Here is a 15,959-nt window from a genome sequence, read left to right as displayed (position 1 = left end):
TAGTTGGTTAAAATGTACAATTTATATAGCTTGTGGTACAAATGTCTATTGTTGTGTTAGTCCTCTCTTCACACTTATATATATCAGAAAAGGAAAAGAAGAAAAATATAGAATAGAAAAATAGACATATATTTTTAGTAATGTGGCCAAGTAATATGAACGAACGGAGTACTTCATTTTTATTAATTCTTAAAGAACGTGAAAAGTCAAGTATAGTAATGTGGCTAAGTCATATGAGACGAAGAGAGTACTTCATTTATTAATTTTTAAAGAACGTGAAAAGTTAAATAATGTGGCCAAGAAATATGGGACGGAAAGAGTACTTCATTTATTAATTCTTAAATAACGTGAAAAGTCAAAAGTGAACAAGTAAAAGTGCTCGGAGAAAATAAATATGTGTCGGATAATTAAAATTGAAGTGCATACATGTATATATCGGAAGAAAATAAATATTCAGCAAAAACATGAAAAGTCAAAAGTGAACAAGTAAAAGTGCACGGAGGAAATAAATATGTGTCGGAGAATTAAATTTGAAGTGCACACATGTATACATGAGAAGAGAATAAATATTCAGTACTATGACATATATCCACGTGAGATTTATTAATTCTTAAAGAATGTGAAAAGTCAAAAGTGAACAAATTAAAGTGCACGGAAGAAATAAATTTGTGCGGGGAGAATTAAAATTGAATTGCATATGTCTATACATGAGAAGAGAATAAATATTAAACTTAGAACACGAAAAGTCAAAAGTGAACAAGTAAAAGTGCACAGAGGAAATAAATGTATCAGAGAATTAAATTTGAAGTATATACGTCTGTACATGAGAAGGGAATAAATATTAAGTCTTTATGATATATGTCTATGTGGGATATAGAAATAGTTAATTAAACTGTACAATTTATATAATTTATGGTACAAACATTCATTGCGTGTATAATTTTTAAAGCCCATGGTACAATCATGGGAAGCTGTGTTCGTCCCTTTACCACAGTATATTTTTACCAATAATGTAGAGATGAGAATGAATAAGTTGTCACTTGTCAGTAAGCAGTTCAATCGTATCACGACAATGTTTCATACACCGCATAAACACATACTCCCGTATTTCTCTCTCCTCTCTCTCTTTTTTTAATCTCTCTCAATTATTGGTTATCTGGTGTACAAGGAGCAAAGCAACCAAAATAGAAGAATGTGATACAAAATCAAATGGATTCCACCCGCAATTCTCTGGTACCACTTTTCCATAATCTTTTTACATAAAAACTTCTCTTATCTATCTATGCATAGAATTGATTGTTTTGTTTTTGTTCTTCATTTTTTGCAGAGTTCAAGTTCTTTGACAATCTCAGAGAAATTATGTGCTGCATTTTTCCCAATAATTGCATTGATTGAAGTATTAATATATGCTACGTCTGGTTGCTTGGAATTACAACGTCCCAAGAAAAAAAAGTTGGGTTATGACTACACGGACCTTGCTAGACTTTCCAGAGACTCAAGATGTAATTAACATTCCTTTTTCTTTTTCTTTTTAATTTCTTTTCTTGAAGTTTTTTGAAAGGTTGAAGCATTTTTTATTTTTTTTGTGAATTTATGATTTTCAGTTAATGTAAATGAAGTGGAAGCGTTGCACGAGTTGTTTAAGAAGTTGAGTTGTTCAATTATTGATGATGGTTTGATACATAAGGTGAGTTTTCTTGTTTTTTTCCTTTTTTCCTGCTTTTGCTTTTGTTATTTATTTTTTTCCCATGAAGTAATCATTAGATGGCATCAAGAATATGCTAAGGAAATTTCATTAGATGGCATCAAGAATATGCGAGGCGAAAATTTGCTATTGCTTTGGTTATTATTGATTTATTACTTAAATTTATACCCATCTGTCACCATTGATAATTTCTGACAAATTTTTGAATATTAGTGCTGTGCACTTAGATTAATTCGGCATATTCAAGAACTTTACAAGAAGTACATAAAATTGCAATTCTCTGTCCAAAATGATGAAAAAGGGAACATTTTTCTCAGAATATTGCTTGATTCTTCTTGATGCTGCTCATTGTTGAAGTTACTTTATTTGAAAAAAAACAATTCTATTTGATTCTTCCAAACTGAAATGATTTTGTGAAAGAGTAATATTAACATGTAGATTTTTAAGAGAAAGAGAAACCCTTTTGTCATTTGATGGAATTGAAGTGTTGGAAGTAAAGGTGTGCCCCTTGCATTTGTCCTTTGGTGTGGTGCTGAACTAAATAATTTTTCTACACTATGCACAATGTATTTGTGTGTATTTTATCCATTGACATAGTAATATATAGCTTATCCTGAAATTGAATGAGTCTGCATACAAAGAGAATGAGTCTGCATACACAATGTGTGTGTTTTGCCAAGTTTTTAGATCCTTGACTGGTCTTTTCCTTTCCCTCTTTACTTTTTTCTGACCGAAGTATATGCAGAGTTTTGAAAATATTGTCATATTATATTAATCTTTTGCTTTCTTTTTTCAGGAAGAGCTTCAGCTAGCCTTATTTCAAACTCCATATGGTGAGAATCTCTTCTTGGACCGGGTAAATGCACTAAAACTTCTGTTCCTAGTTCATCTCATGTTCTCTCTCGGAAAATCTATTTCCATTGTATGAGAATAATGATAGCACATTATATGTGGATTTAGTGTTACATGTAGTATCTTGTTGAACTGTATTGAGGACATGCTCCTTTCTAACGGTTGAAATATATATTGGAGATAGCATACAAATGAGGCAAAGAGTTACTATAAGAAATCTGCCTTGTATCAACATTGGCTGACCTGAATTTCTTCATCAAGAAATCACCTTTAGTTTCAAGTTGATGAGCTTTCCAGTTCCTTTTCTGCAGGTTTTTGATCTTTTTGATGAAAAGCAGAATGGAGTCATTGAGTTTGAGGAATTTATCCATGCACTTAATATCTTCCATCCCTATGCTCCGGTAGAAGACAAAATAGACTGTAAGGCATTCTTTTATGTAGTTAATAGTTGTTCCATTCAAGTCATCTGGTGTGTGTAATCACTTTTTGCTTTTTGGTTCTCTTGCAGTTGCGTTTAGATTGTATGATTTACGACAAACTGGGTACATTGAACGAGAAGAGGTGAGTAAACAACTTTGGGAATTTTCCTTTCAACAGCTTTGGCTTTCTTTTCTACTCCACTGGATGTGATACTACCAGATGCTTTTTAAATAACTACCTTCAATTCGAATATAATTTTCTCTTACATAATTACAGGTTATAACCTAACTTCGATTAGTTTCCACCAATGTGAACCTAGAAAGTTGATTGATTCTGAAATTGAACCTAGAATATAGATCTGATAATGTCTCAAAAACTACTCTGAATGCAAAGTGATGGATTTGTAAAGTCATATGGGAATGTTATTGCAAAATGATTGATTCATAAGCTCAGACTGGATTATATATCTGAGAATATCAAACTACTTCATGTGCCCCAAAATGGGACAAAAGAGTGACACCACACAAGGGTTCATACAGGATATTTTCCCATAAGTTATTTACTACAACTTATTAAAAGCTATTACAGCTGATATATATGAAGCACAAGCTTTGAGATTGATAATATTTTGGCCGCAGTGACCACTCCTTGATAGCATTATATGCTTAGAAGCATGTTTAACTTGGAAGCTTCTAAACGCCCATTTAGGTGATCGATTCCATAGTTGATACAATGCTGATCCAAAACTTGATCAGAAGTCATCAGTTATCCTTCTATTAAGCCAGAATGCCCTTCTTTTTCTTCTAGTGTTGATTCAGTGATATTGAAATATAAGCGTCCATCAGTGGTAAAAAGGAAAGCACATATTTGGACCATTGTTGGAACTAATGAATGTTTGTCCATATGTCGACTGAACGTGGGAATATCCTTGGGGGTGGGGAGTTAGAGGCAGCTCCCAGAATAGTGCGACCAATCTTTCCTGAAATCAATATGTATGCTTTCAGCTATTTTAAGTTTCGGCAGAACCCTATGCATAGCTCAGGTCTACCTCTGGAATCTCCTTGGGGTGTTCTGTTTGTTAAAGTTGACATCTAATTTATTACTAGATGCATTTATCAAATGAATTGATTGGAAAGTTTCCTCATTTAGGTTAAGCAAATGGTAATTGCAATTCTGATGGAATCTGAAATGAAGCTATCTGATGAACTGGTCGAGCAAATTATTGATAAGGTATGCTTTAGTCAAGGTGGATCTTTTCTCTCAACCCATGTCTGCATATCATAATGATCTTTATGTCTCCATGTTGCTGACAGACATTTTCTGATGCTGACGCTGATGGAGATGGTAAGATTGATAAGAGGGACTGGAAAGAGTTTGTTGTTAGACACCCATCATTGCTGAAGAACATGACTCTTCCCTATTTGAAGTATGTTAACTCTTCTTCTCTATCATGGCTTTTGTGCTTTCATTATTTTGGTTCAACAAAAGAATTGGTGAAGGTTAATTAGCAACAGAAAATTCTGGTGTTTTGAACCTCCATCAAAGAAAGAAGCTAGCTTGTGGTATCTACTCATTATTATCTCATGAATAGTCAAAAATGTCTGGACACAAGATGTGAATATCCTTTATCATGTGTATTCCTTTTTCATTGTCCTTTGCATTTACGGACTCTCTTTTGTTCGGTGGGTCATTTGCTAGGTCAAGTTCTCTCCTCTCACAGAAGGAATACCTTCTATGCATGTGGCAAAAAGAAAATTGGTTTTCTACTATGTCATTTTGCTTCCTCTCTTTGGGTGCAAACCAGAGAAGTCCAAACTTTTCTAGTCAGAAAGAAACCTCTAAAAATATTGATTTCTTGTACTTTATTTTACAGGGACATCACTACTGCATTCCCAAGTTTTGTATTCCACACACAGGTTGAAGACTCGGAGAAAAGCCATTTGTTGTGACAGACTTGTGTAGTAGACCATAGCCTTGAGATATGATTGGCGATGACAATTCCGTTAATCTGCCTAAGATGGTTTGAGCCATTGCAAGAAATGTCCTACATTATAGCAGGAGAGATGTTGGTCATCAAGTCTAAACTAGCAGCCAGCAGCTTTTCTTCTTTTTCTTCTACTAAAAGTCATAATGGCTTAAGCTGCCATCGGCAGTCTCATTCATTTTCACAATCAATCTTTGAAGTCCATTGTATTAGATGGTGATATAAGAAGATTGATTGGTGAATCTTCAAATGTATTTCTGCCCAAACCTAGGCATCTAGTTACAATACAAAAAAACAAAAAGGAACAACAAGAGAAAAAAAAATTGCCTTGTATATACATTTTTGCCATGAATTTGTTTCTTTAGGTTATTATTATTCTTTTAAATACAAATCCATCTCTAGTGAAATGCATACACCTCAATGCAATAACGCAACTCCATGTTCTAAACAAGTACTTCAAATGCATTGAGAACACTCATAGATAACTTGTTGCAAATCCAAGTTTTCCTAAACTAATGATAACCAGCCAGTCTGTCAGCCTATCACTATGAAATGCCCTTTTTTTCTGTTCTACATAATTGTTGTGTATGGAGATCTCGTGCTATTTTTTCAATAAATTAGAAAGTTTGTTCTTTAATATCTAGTGGCTGTTTCTTTATTTTTCACATGCTTCCAGTTCAGAAATGGTCCCTTTTCATGAATTGCCAGTTAGATGGCTTCTACATATGGTACAACTGTACAAGTTTGTCTGGTTAGCCTGAGCCAGCATGTCCCACTCTTTAACTTCTTTTGAGACTTTGGTTAACACTTTACTATTCCCTAACCGTAATGTTGAAAAGTCCCCTTTCTTATTAAAAATATGTCTCAAAATACTTATCTTCCTTACTTATAATATTTGTCTCAAAATACTTATCATTTAAAAAAAAAAAAATTAAAATAAAATTAAGTAGCTTTTTTCATTTTATCTTTTATATTTGTCATTCAAAACATCATTGATGGAGTTGATATAGATAAAAAAAAATTTATTGAGAAAAGATAATAATATATTAAGTTAAAAGCTTATTAAACGACAACTATTTTGAGCCCAAGGAGCAAGGAGGTATCATACTGTGGAGTGGTTGGGGAGCCACAATCCGTGCTGTTGAATTTGTATTTTTAATGCTTCTTTTCATCATTTAAGAAGGAGTACATCATTGATGGAGTTGATATAGATGCCTCTGGACCCGCATATACTTGATGAGAACTACCAAATTTATAAAATAAATATTTATTGAGAAAAGCAAACTTTTATGCCGGAATAAACTTGTAAGTTATGATATATTTTAAGTCGCGTAAGTTTGATAATTTCTTAACAAGTTTATGCCGTGCATACTTTTAATGGACAAACTTTTTAAAATACTAACCTTATTAAACGACAACTATTTTGAGCCCAAGGAGCAAGGAGGTATCATACTGTGGAGTGGTTGGGGAGGTGGGGAGCCACAATCTGTGCTGTTGAATTGCCAACACTAGCTGGCAATGAAAATGTTAACTACGAACTACTCGAACCTTTTAATTTACTTCGATAAAAATATTCAATGCTGTTGCGCCATAAATAGTTGGTTGGTGGGTTTTGAAAAATAAGCTACAGGTCCGGCTCAATACACAAGCCACTAAGGCAACTGCTTTATGTCCCTAAATTTTGGGGCTCATCTTTCGATAGTTCCTAAAAGTAAGCTAGGTGTATAGATAGTCTTCTATGATCATGAACTATTCCAAGAAACAACTGCCCCGAGGAGTATTAGGGTTTTTAAGAATATGGGTCAGCACTTTTTTTTTTTTTTGGTGAAATTGATCTCTTACTGATGTATTAATATTTTCAGAAAAACTACATAATTGTTATGGCATTTCTGCCATCAAATTGTTCCAGGAAAACACCCCGTCCAGGATCATTACTTACAAAAACTAGTCTTTAATGCAAAACGTTGTACATATCGGCCAAAACAGTACTATTAACAAAAACATGAGGCGTAGGCAAAATTAGAGGTCCATCAAAAAGCTGTTGCTTTCCACCCTCCTTTGCCAGCATATCTGCTACTTGATCTTGCTCGCGATAGCAATGTTTCAGTTCAGGAAGACCCAGTGCCATGAGTAAGGACCGTGCACCACTATTCTTAAGATAGACATTCATTAAAATTATATAAAATTTTACGGTCACAACAATTTAACGAGCAAAGCATAATGAATACTATATCCACAAAAGAAACGTCATTCATTTAAATTTACTAAAAAGGAAGCGACCTGGTTGCAATGGTCTTTTGGAGACGAGGGGTAAGAGTGAGGTGTGAAATTATGGTAATTGAAGGTTTTAAAATGAGATAAAGTACACCAAAAATCATCACATAAAAGGAAGCTGTCTCAAAAGATTTTAATTTTATAAAATCCTTGTAAACATAAGCATAGTGGAATTAAAAATTCCATATGTAGGTGATAATACAAAAAGTTTGGATTACGTTAGTCATGCTGGCATAATTATTTTAGGTCCAATGTTAGAAATCTTAAATCTTGTTAAAGATTTGTATAATTTCTAGTACTAAAGAACCTAAAACTTAAAATATTGAATTGAGGCATATTTAGATAAAATGATATAGATGATGGAAATTTGCATAACCACAATTAGTTCGAGATTATGATGTATTTGTTGTCTGTTCGTGTTCCTAAATGGAAATGGTCTAGCATCTAAGAGGCATAATTTGACTGAAGCATATATAACACATATTGACCAGGTTGAGTCGACCTTTTTGGCCTCTGAATTGTTCATGTCGCCTCGCTCTTCAAGAAGGCAAGACTTGAGATTCAAGTCAATTTGATATATAGTGTTCTTCATGATAGAGAGCTTGGATTGCTGACTTAGTGCAAATAGCACAACTTGGAACAGAAATTGGTTTTGATGCGAGGCATCAATATATTTTAATTTGTTGTAGCAGATAGTCGTCCTATTTTCCAGGTTATACTAATCCCGCTTATCATGGATGACAACATACTGTTATCTCTCAAGTAACTTTATAGCCTACAAGTTCTTCTACACTGACACTGTTTAGATATTAAACTCTATTCTAATAAGTCCTATTTTATTTGCAGGTTTCTTGTTTTAAAGGGGTCGTTGGCAGTTATGCCCTATTTTGTGCCATTCGCATAGTAATTCCCACAAGTTATGCCCTACGGCTGCGCCGTTAAAGAACTTATATCTAGCTAGACATAAATTCGATTTTGAAGGACAAAAATTAAAAACCAGCCCATTTGAAGGGCTAACCATGCAATTTCTTCTTTTAAAAGGTTTAGATCAAGCGTAGAATCGTTAATAACAAAAGCATAATAATCAGCAATGAACATTACTATATCATCTCTTTTCTTATTTTCTTTTTGTACTGGAGTTTTGGGTACCAAATCTACACTTTCTGGTCTACCTGGAGCTGTTCGCATATTAAGGATTAACAAATTTTAATCTTGTAGCAGCGTGATACAAGAAACCTAGGAATCCAACAGATTTTTGAGACAGTAAGTACCAAAAATAAACCATGCTAAAAGAAGTAGTGCGAAAGCCAATAATGCTACCAAAAAAGGCCATCCCACCATGAAAATGCCAAAGCACGCAACTAGGATAAAAGGTGAAAATGCTCTCAAGATTGAGATGTTGTCAACCCAATGTCCGTTGAACAATAAAAGAGCCCCAACATTGATCATGTTCCAATCCATTGATCCACCATAGCAGAGCCTGTTCAGGCAATTAGCAAGAAACGAATAGCTGTTGCATGTGAATAAATTGTACGATTTGTGCTCAAAATGACGAACGCTCGATTGAATGGCGTCATCCCAAGTAAGGGCAGACCCAAACTCTGTGTGTTTATAGCCATGCTTACATGTGTGCGCAGCAAGGTTTCGTGGAAAACAGCACTGTCCAATAATTCAACATTCAGAAATTCTTGTCAATACTTTGCTGGTAAGATCAAATTGACCTATTTCTTTATCTGTGGTAAATAAGAATAGAACTAAAGCATAGAGTTTCAGGTGGAAATGCTGGAAGTTATGCTTGACATTATCAAAATCCAGCGTGTGAATACAAATACTAGGGGTGATGCATTAGGGGGTCATTTGGTGCTGGTTAGGAAGTGATTTATTCATTTATTAAAATTAGTATAGCTAATACCGTGTTTAGTACTCCCTCTAGCCCAATTTATGTGGCACAGTTCGGATTTCGAGAGTCAGACATTTTAATTTTGACTCTGAATTCGGGCATTGAATCTTAAGTTTTTTGAAATAAAATTTACATATTTGGAAACTACGTAAAAAAAAAATTCAAAACGTTTAAAAGATACGTGAACAAATTACGGTCGAAGAAAGACTTGTTTGAATCTCAAAATTCGAAAGATGCCACAATAATTGGGACGCAGGGAGTAGCATTTTAGTTGCTATGTATAAAATTCAGCACACCATGTACAACATTTGGTTACCAGCTTACGATCCCACATAACTAATACATGTACAAGTTATGAGGGAATCTATGTATTATTTTATGCAGGTGGAAGAATACATGAATAGCTAAACCCTACATAATAAATCCCTGCACAACTTTAACCAGCAACCAAACAACCCCTAAAGGAGATGGAAGGAGAGGTTAGTGAGTGGCATAATGCTACAACTAATAACTGAAAGGCTAAGAGCATGCCGCGACAACGTGTACCTGCTTTCTGTCTAGTTGAAGGTATTTGGCTGCAGAACCAAATGCAAAATCATCAACATTAATAAAGTTGGAGCCAGAAAAGGCCACAGCAGAACCTTCCTCTGTGCATATTCCGACATGTCCAATGAAAGGTGTCAACCATGAGACTACTGGTAGAGGAGTCCAAACTAAACAACAGGGGAACTTAGTGTTCTCTGGATCTATTTCACGAAGAGGCCAAAATTCATGCTGAATCTCTTGGACTGTTCTTATGCTCTCCATTTTGTAGGCAGGTTCAAAATCCATTATAGAAAGTCCTCCTGATGGCATATGGCGATATACAATTTTCTAGTCATGAAAAAAGGTTTCTGTGACAAGAGAAGGAGTAAAACAAAAATCAGTGACTGCACCAATCGAAGATGTAGCATAAACATTCATGACTGCTGATGGTTAAAGTTCAAAAATTGAGTTGAACCATCATAAAAATAACAAGATATTTCATTAGATGCAACTCAAATTCAACAATCTCCAGAAGTGGAAAAGTTGTTGTGGGTTTCCTATAAAAGGTAGTAACTGATCCCATTTATGCAAGAATACAGTTAAAAGATGGTTTCAGCAAAACTTCAATCAGAGCTTAGAATATTTTACTCTCTTTCTAGGGTTTCAAATGCCAGATTTCAGTGCCCCAACTTAACGTGGAATTTTAACAATGATTATATCTTCATAATGATCTGCTCTAGATCTCTACTGCAACAAAAGCTTATGTCAGTTCTCTCTCTTCCATGCTATTCCTTTGCAGTCATATGTAGTATTTTGGTACTTCTTGTGAATGATTAAGATTTTCTGGAGTTCTCTGAGTTGTTTCACAACTTCAACGACCAAAGTATTTCTCTGGTGATTCCAGGCAGTGATGATATTGCTATATTCTGGGCTGATTAAATTGAGGCATAAAAAAAAATAAAAAGTATTTCTCTGGTGATTCTAAACCTGCACTATTAGGTTTCATTTTGTAGATGGTAAAAGATGCTCCTCTAGGAGTAAAGAATTGAAGAAGCACTTGGATCTGCCTATTTCCTTGAGGAACTAACAAACAAATGACAGTTCGAACATGCCGGATGATTTCATATTATTAAGCTTTTTCATTTATAGGCAGAAGATAATTTTATGACTAACACAATATCAAGAAAGTACCTGAAAAGTGACAAAAGAATGCATTGTATCCTGTCCGTAAGAAGTGCAAGGAATCCAGGAATTCCAACTTTTTATCTGAATCATATACAGCCTGTCTACTAGACCAAAAATATAAGTTTTAAAGACATTCGAACTTTACAAAAGGCGAGGATGACTGATGTTAGGTGTATTTATACGCCTACCGCCGTGTTTACCCATGTTTCTACCTTGTTTTGAGGACTAAAGGCATTAAATACACCTAACTAATGTTGATTTACGACATCGAACTAATATGTGCATTATTATTGAATTTAGGTAATCAACGTGGAAAATGCGTCGTTTTGGAGAAGAAGAGCAAGAAAATGCTAAGTGTTAGATGACTAAAGGAGCTCGCCGAGCAAGGCCAAAGGCAAGAGCAACCTTCGCCCTGAGGCTCGCCCAGCGAGCAGAAGATGAAGCAACAAAGAAAGTGGGAAATTAAACTAAGTCTGGGAAGCACCAAGACCTTGCTGAGCAAGGGCCAACGAGAGGCTCAGCCTCGCCCTCAAGCTCGCTCAGCGAGCGGTGTCCGAGAAGTGGAAAATTTCACCAAGTCTAGGGTGGAGCAAGCCTTCGCTCAGCGAGGCCCAACCTCGCCCTCAAGCTCGCTCAGCGAGCAGTCTTCAGCGATGTGAATATTTTCTAAGTCCTAAACCATTTTGGACGGGCCTTGGAGGATTATTTCCCAACATTATAAATAGACCCCTAGGTCGTTTTGAAAGGTGTTCGACTGTTTTAGCACACAAGAGCAAGGAGTAAAGCTATTCTTCGTAGGGTTATCTCTTTTACCTTCATTATTTCATCTTATCTTGGATTTGAACATGAAAACTATTTGTTGTAATCCATTATGAGTGGCTAAACTCTATAGTTCTGGGGTTGTGGTGTAACCATGAGTATTGACGTTTGAATCGTACTTTCATCTCTGTGGTTTATTCATACACGATAGATTGTTTACTTCTGTTCTTAATTGCTTGATTGCTTGCAGAACAGTCGAGTTCTATCTACTATTTAATATACATACTTGGGAAAGATGTTAGATTAGAAGAAGTAAAGAGAGCGTGATCAGATTATCCCTAAAGTTGGGCTAGGATTTGTGGCTAGGATAGGAATATACTTAGTCGCCACATTCAATTAAACACCGTAAATGAATTGCGTTCTTAACGGGTCAATTCCATAGGAATATAGGCGGCCAACTGTTTTGAATAGATGAGTAGTGGTTCGGGAGAATACTACGACAGTTAATAATCCAGTTAATTAGCAAACGTGAATAAAACTGCTAGGGTGAAGTACTTGCATGACTCAACACGATTGGTAAACCAACCACGACCCTGGAATACTAATATCTCTGTGTTAAAACCAAGTTTGAACCAACGTTTGTGACGAATTGTTACACATTCAATTAGTCTTTTACTTTCTGCATTAGATTATAAAACAACCACTCCTTTCAGAAAATACTTGCGTAAGTAGTAGTACTAGTGCATTCTAGTCCAATCGTTGATCATAAGTCTCTAGGGGTACGATATCCGACTTTAACACGTCACTATATTACTTGACGACCACGTGCGGTTGCATGTGCATTTGGGAGCAATAAGTTTTTGGCGCCGTTGTTGGGGACTTAATACACGTTATTGATTTTGGTTGTTTCTTTAATGTGTGCATAATTGCTTGATTGATTGGCCAACAGTGAAGTTCTATCGACTCTCTAATATACATACATGGGAAAGATGTTGTTAGATTAGAGAAGAAGTAAAGAGAGTGTGATCTCAAAGCACCTATGATTTCTCTCTAGCCATACTATCCAAAATACATATAGGAGGATGATTTCACAGTAGTTAACCCTAATAAAAGTGTCCTAGTGGGGCAGTGAAATAATCATGTAGATAGGTCCAATATTCCTCTTAACAGGTCGCCATCAAGCAAAAGATATTCTGCAAAAACTACACGATACCTCCATATTTGAGGTCAATATGACCCACATGAAGTTGCGCTTGGAACACACAGAAGAAGAATTTTTAACATTATATCGGGCATGTTTAATAGTCCATGACATTGTAGATCTGAAGTAGCAAGAAACCAAACAGATATAGTTAATCTCAAGGGGTTTTGACCTTTCTAGACCTGATATGTTCTCACACATGTCATAAACATTTCTTATTATTGAAGTTTCAATACTAGTGTTCGGGTGCCGAGATTCAGGAAAAACTACTAGATTGGGAGGTAGCTTAACTACAAAGTTCAATTGAACTTCTTTCCAAACAGCATACAACACTCAATGGACAACTAGCTAGGACACATCGAGATGGGGAGAGAATAAGTGTATGTTCTCTTTTTTTGGTAAAGTGAGAATAAGTGTATGTTCTCAGTTACATCATACTACAAATTACTGGCGATCGCTAGTTGGGCTTCCTATACCTATTGATTTGGACTCCTAAGGCACCAAGGAACGTGTGCTGTTTTGCATGGTTGGCAGTAAAGGGGGTGATCTCGACTGCTGAGAACCTTAGGAAAAAGGAAGATCATACACGCCAGTTGGTGCTTCATGTAAATGCGCAAATATGTAGACAACCTACTTTGCATTTTTATGTTGTTACCAGGTTGTGGTGGACGGAAACTAGTCCTGAGCACAGCGGATAATGTTGGGCACAATAAAGGACCTGTTAGCCAGCTGGACCTTAGAAGAAGGAAAGAAGATGTAGGGCATGGGAAGCAGCCCCTTTAGCCCTTATGTGGATTCTTTGGGAGGGGAGGAGCATGGAGAGCTTTTGAAAGGGTTGAAAATTGTTGAAGACATAATTAAATAATAAAAAGTGTGCTCTCTATGACAATTTAAGTTTTCAGATGAGACGGTATTAGAGCTGACAGAGGTCCTAGGTTCGAATCTCTCCACCATTCATTACCAAAAAGTATTTTCACGTGCTTGGCCCCATAAAAAAGAATCAGACAAGACGTGAGGGGTGTGTTAAAGATAATTAAATAACAAAAAGTGTTACCCTAATAGCTTAAACTTTTAGCTGAAGGGGTAACACACGTCAACAACAATAACTTTGAATATTTGAGGAATAACCTTCCTTTTTTAGTTAATCTTCAACCATGAGGTCCTGGTCACTATAGAAGATTGGGGATTTTCATAGAGAACCATATTTTTTGTAGGTTTCTCCACTTCTTTGGTACTCCTATAATGTTTCTATACGGGAGTTTACCCATATTAATATAATTTATCAGTCTGTAAACAATAAAATGTAACTTCCTTTTAATCAGGAAAAAAAATGTTTTAAGACCTCCCCCAGTCCCCAACCACCACGCAATTAACTTTTATGGTGTTATATCTTTCTTTCTCTTCGCAGCTAATGAGAGAATCATTAACTTCATAGTGGTTAGTAAGAGTTGAAACTGCACTGCACTCCCTCCCAAAAATCTCTCACATTGCAGACTATGTAGCTAAATTAAAAAGAAAAAAATGTATATAAAGTTGATCAACGATTTATTAGAAAATTGAACAAGCTTATTTCACTTGCTCACTACAATGCTTTGTCATCTTCCTCTATCAAGGAAACGCAAAAGTTCTCCAAGATGAAAGCAAAGCTGTTTTTGTGTCACTAGTAACATTGTTACTACGGAAAAGGTTTTCGAAATGGCTCAAACATGCCCTTCTTCTACCTATTGGATCAAATTTGCCCTTCCTTCCGCCTATTTGGGTCAAGACCTTTAGTTAATCTGTATAAATAATTTATTTGGGAAAGGGGGTGGGTAGGGGGTTGAAAAGAGTTGGGGAAGAATTGCTAAAGCTGCTAATACAACTGCATAATGGTTCAAAACCTTAACCCCTTTCTCTTACTTACTCAAAAATGAAATCTTGATGTATTCTAAGTTAAACATGTATAAAAAATAAAAACCTAGATAGAAGAGTCAACAAACTAACCAAATTTCAAGAATTAATAAACAAGAGGAAAAATGGTACCTGCAAAAGTAGGCAAGGAATCAAAGTGAAAACAGCAGAGCTGGTGGTTGATTATTAAGAAGATGAAGAAGCTCACAAGAAGAATAGGAAAAGTGTGGGAACAAACATATAATATAAATATTTACTACTTTGCTTCTTTTCACAGTTATATTCATAATTCATATAAATATCTTCTTCTTTCAGAAATGAGGGAAGACAGAATTTGGGTTAGATACATGAACCAGACACGCAAAAAGAAGCAAACGTTTACCTCCTGTGGGCCCCACTTTATCTGTTTTAATTTTGTTAAATTAAAATGATTTACAATTACAATTTAAATTTAATCAAATGACTTTTTCAGATGTGTAAAAATGAACATCTCTCTTAAAAGAGTCATAAAACTAAAAAAACTTATAAAATGCCAAATAAACATTTTGATCTGAATTTTGTTTTTACATTAAAGATCTTTAATTAATTTGTATAAATAATTTATTTCAAACCCAATAAATATCATATTAAAGAGTTTCATTAACTTAAAATCATAAATCCACCTCTAATCTTTTCTATTTTAATACACACGAAAATATTTGATACCATACTCATAAATATATTCTTTCACAGCTTTGAAGAAATTAAATTGAACTACAAGATCTGTCTGTCAAACTATTGCACAAGTTGTGCTTGAAAAAATGTTTAAATAGTTACTCATTTCTCAATAATTATTTTGATGTTTTTTCCTACATATACTTATTAGTGTAATAAAAATTGACGCCTTAATCTCGAGGAAATAAGATCTTTTGATTTCTTATAATTTTAATAGAAGAAAATGTCTTTTTCAGATTTCTTATATGTTTTTTTCAAATCTCTTATGTATAAAAAGTGAATAACTCTCGTAAAAAGGTCATAAAACTAAAAAAATAATTATAAAGAGCAAAAAATCCTTAATCTTTGTGTCAAGTCAACTAGTAATAAAATGGAATTGAAAGGGTACTCTTATTAATCTGAAATCGAAATTCGAAAAATGGCATGGCTACAAAGGGCAGTTTTTTTTATCATTTTATCTATGATACAATTCCTCCTTTTTTTGTCATTAATAAATTTCATGGAAAACAAATTAGGAATTCTTTTTCGTTAAAATTATCTCTGACTGCAA

The 15,959-nt window shown here is 34.8% G+C and overlaps 2 protein-coding genes across 2 annotated transcripts; one reads left to right on the top strand and one right to left on the bottom strand.

Annotated features, from left to right (window-relative positions):
- Positions 1-1,074: 1,074 nt before the first annotated feature.
- LOC132029641 (calcineurin B-like protein 10) lies at positions 1,075-5,598 on the top strand. The gene is made up of 9 exons (XM_059418933.1): positions 1,075-1,233; positions 1,328-1,502; positions 1,605-1,687; positions 2,502-2,561; positions 2,869-2,977; positions 3,066-3,118; positions 4,127-4,207; positions 4,291-4,403; positions 4,851-5,598. The coding sequence occupies exons 1-9, from the start codon at positions 1,210-1,212 to the stop codon at positions 4,924-4,926; spliced, it is 774 nt and encodes a 257-aa protein (XP_059274916.1). The 5' UTR covers positions 1,075-1,209; the 3' UTR covers positions 4,927-5,598.
- Positions 5,599-8,316: 2,718 nt separating this feature from the next.
- Positions 8,317-14,983, bottom strand: LOC132029640 (protein REVERSION-TO-ETHYLENE SENSITIVITY1). The gene is made up of 3 exons (XM_059418932.1): positions 14,828-14,983; positions 9,682-10,028; positions 8,317-8,894 (listed from the first exon to the last, which is right to left on the bottom strand). Exons 2-3 carry the CDS (start codon positions 9,988-9,990, stop codon positions 8,472-8,474), a joined length of 732 nt encoding a protein of 243 aa, XP_059274915.1. The 5' UTR covers positions 9,991-10,028; positions 14,828-14,983; the 3' UTR covers positions 8,317-8,471.
- Positions 14,984-15,959: the final 976 nt, after the last annotated feature.

This window comes from Lycium ferocissimum, chromosome 9 (assembly GCF_029784015.1).
Source record: "Lycium ferocissimum isolate CSIRO_LF1 chromosome 9, AGI_CSIRO_Lferr_CH_V1, whole genome shotgun sequence".
NCBI lineage: Eukaryota > Viridiplantae > Streptophyta > Magnoliopsida > Solanales > Solanaceae > Lycium > Lycium ferocissimum.
This window is presented reverse-complemented; position numbering and strand designations above follow the sequence as displayed.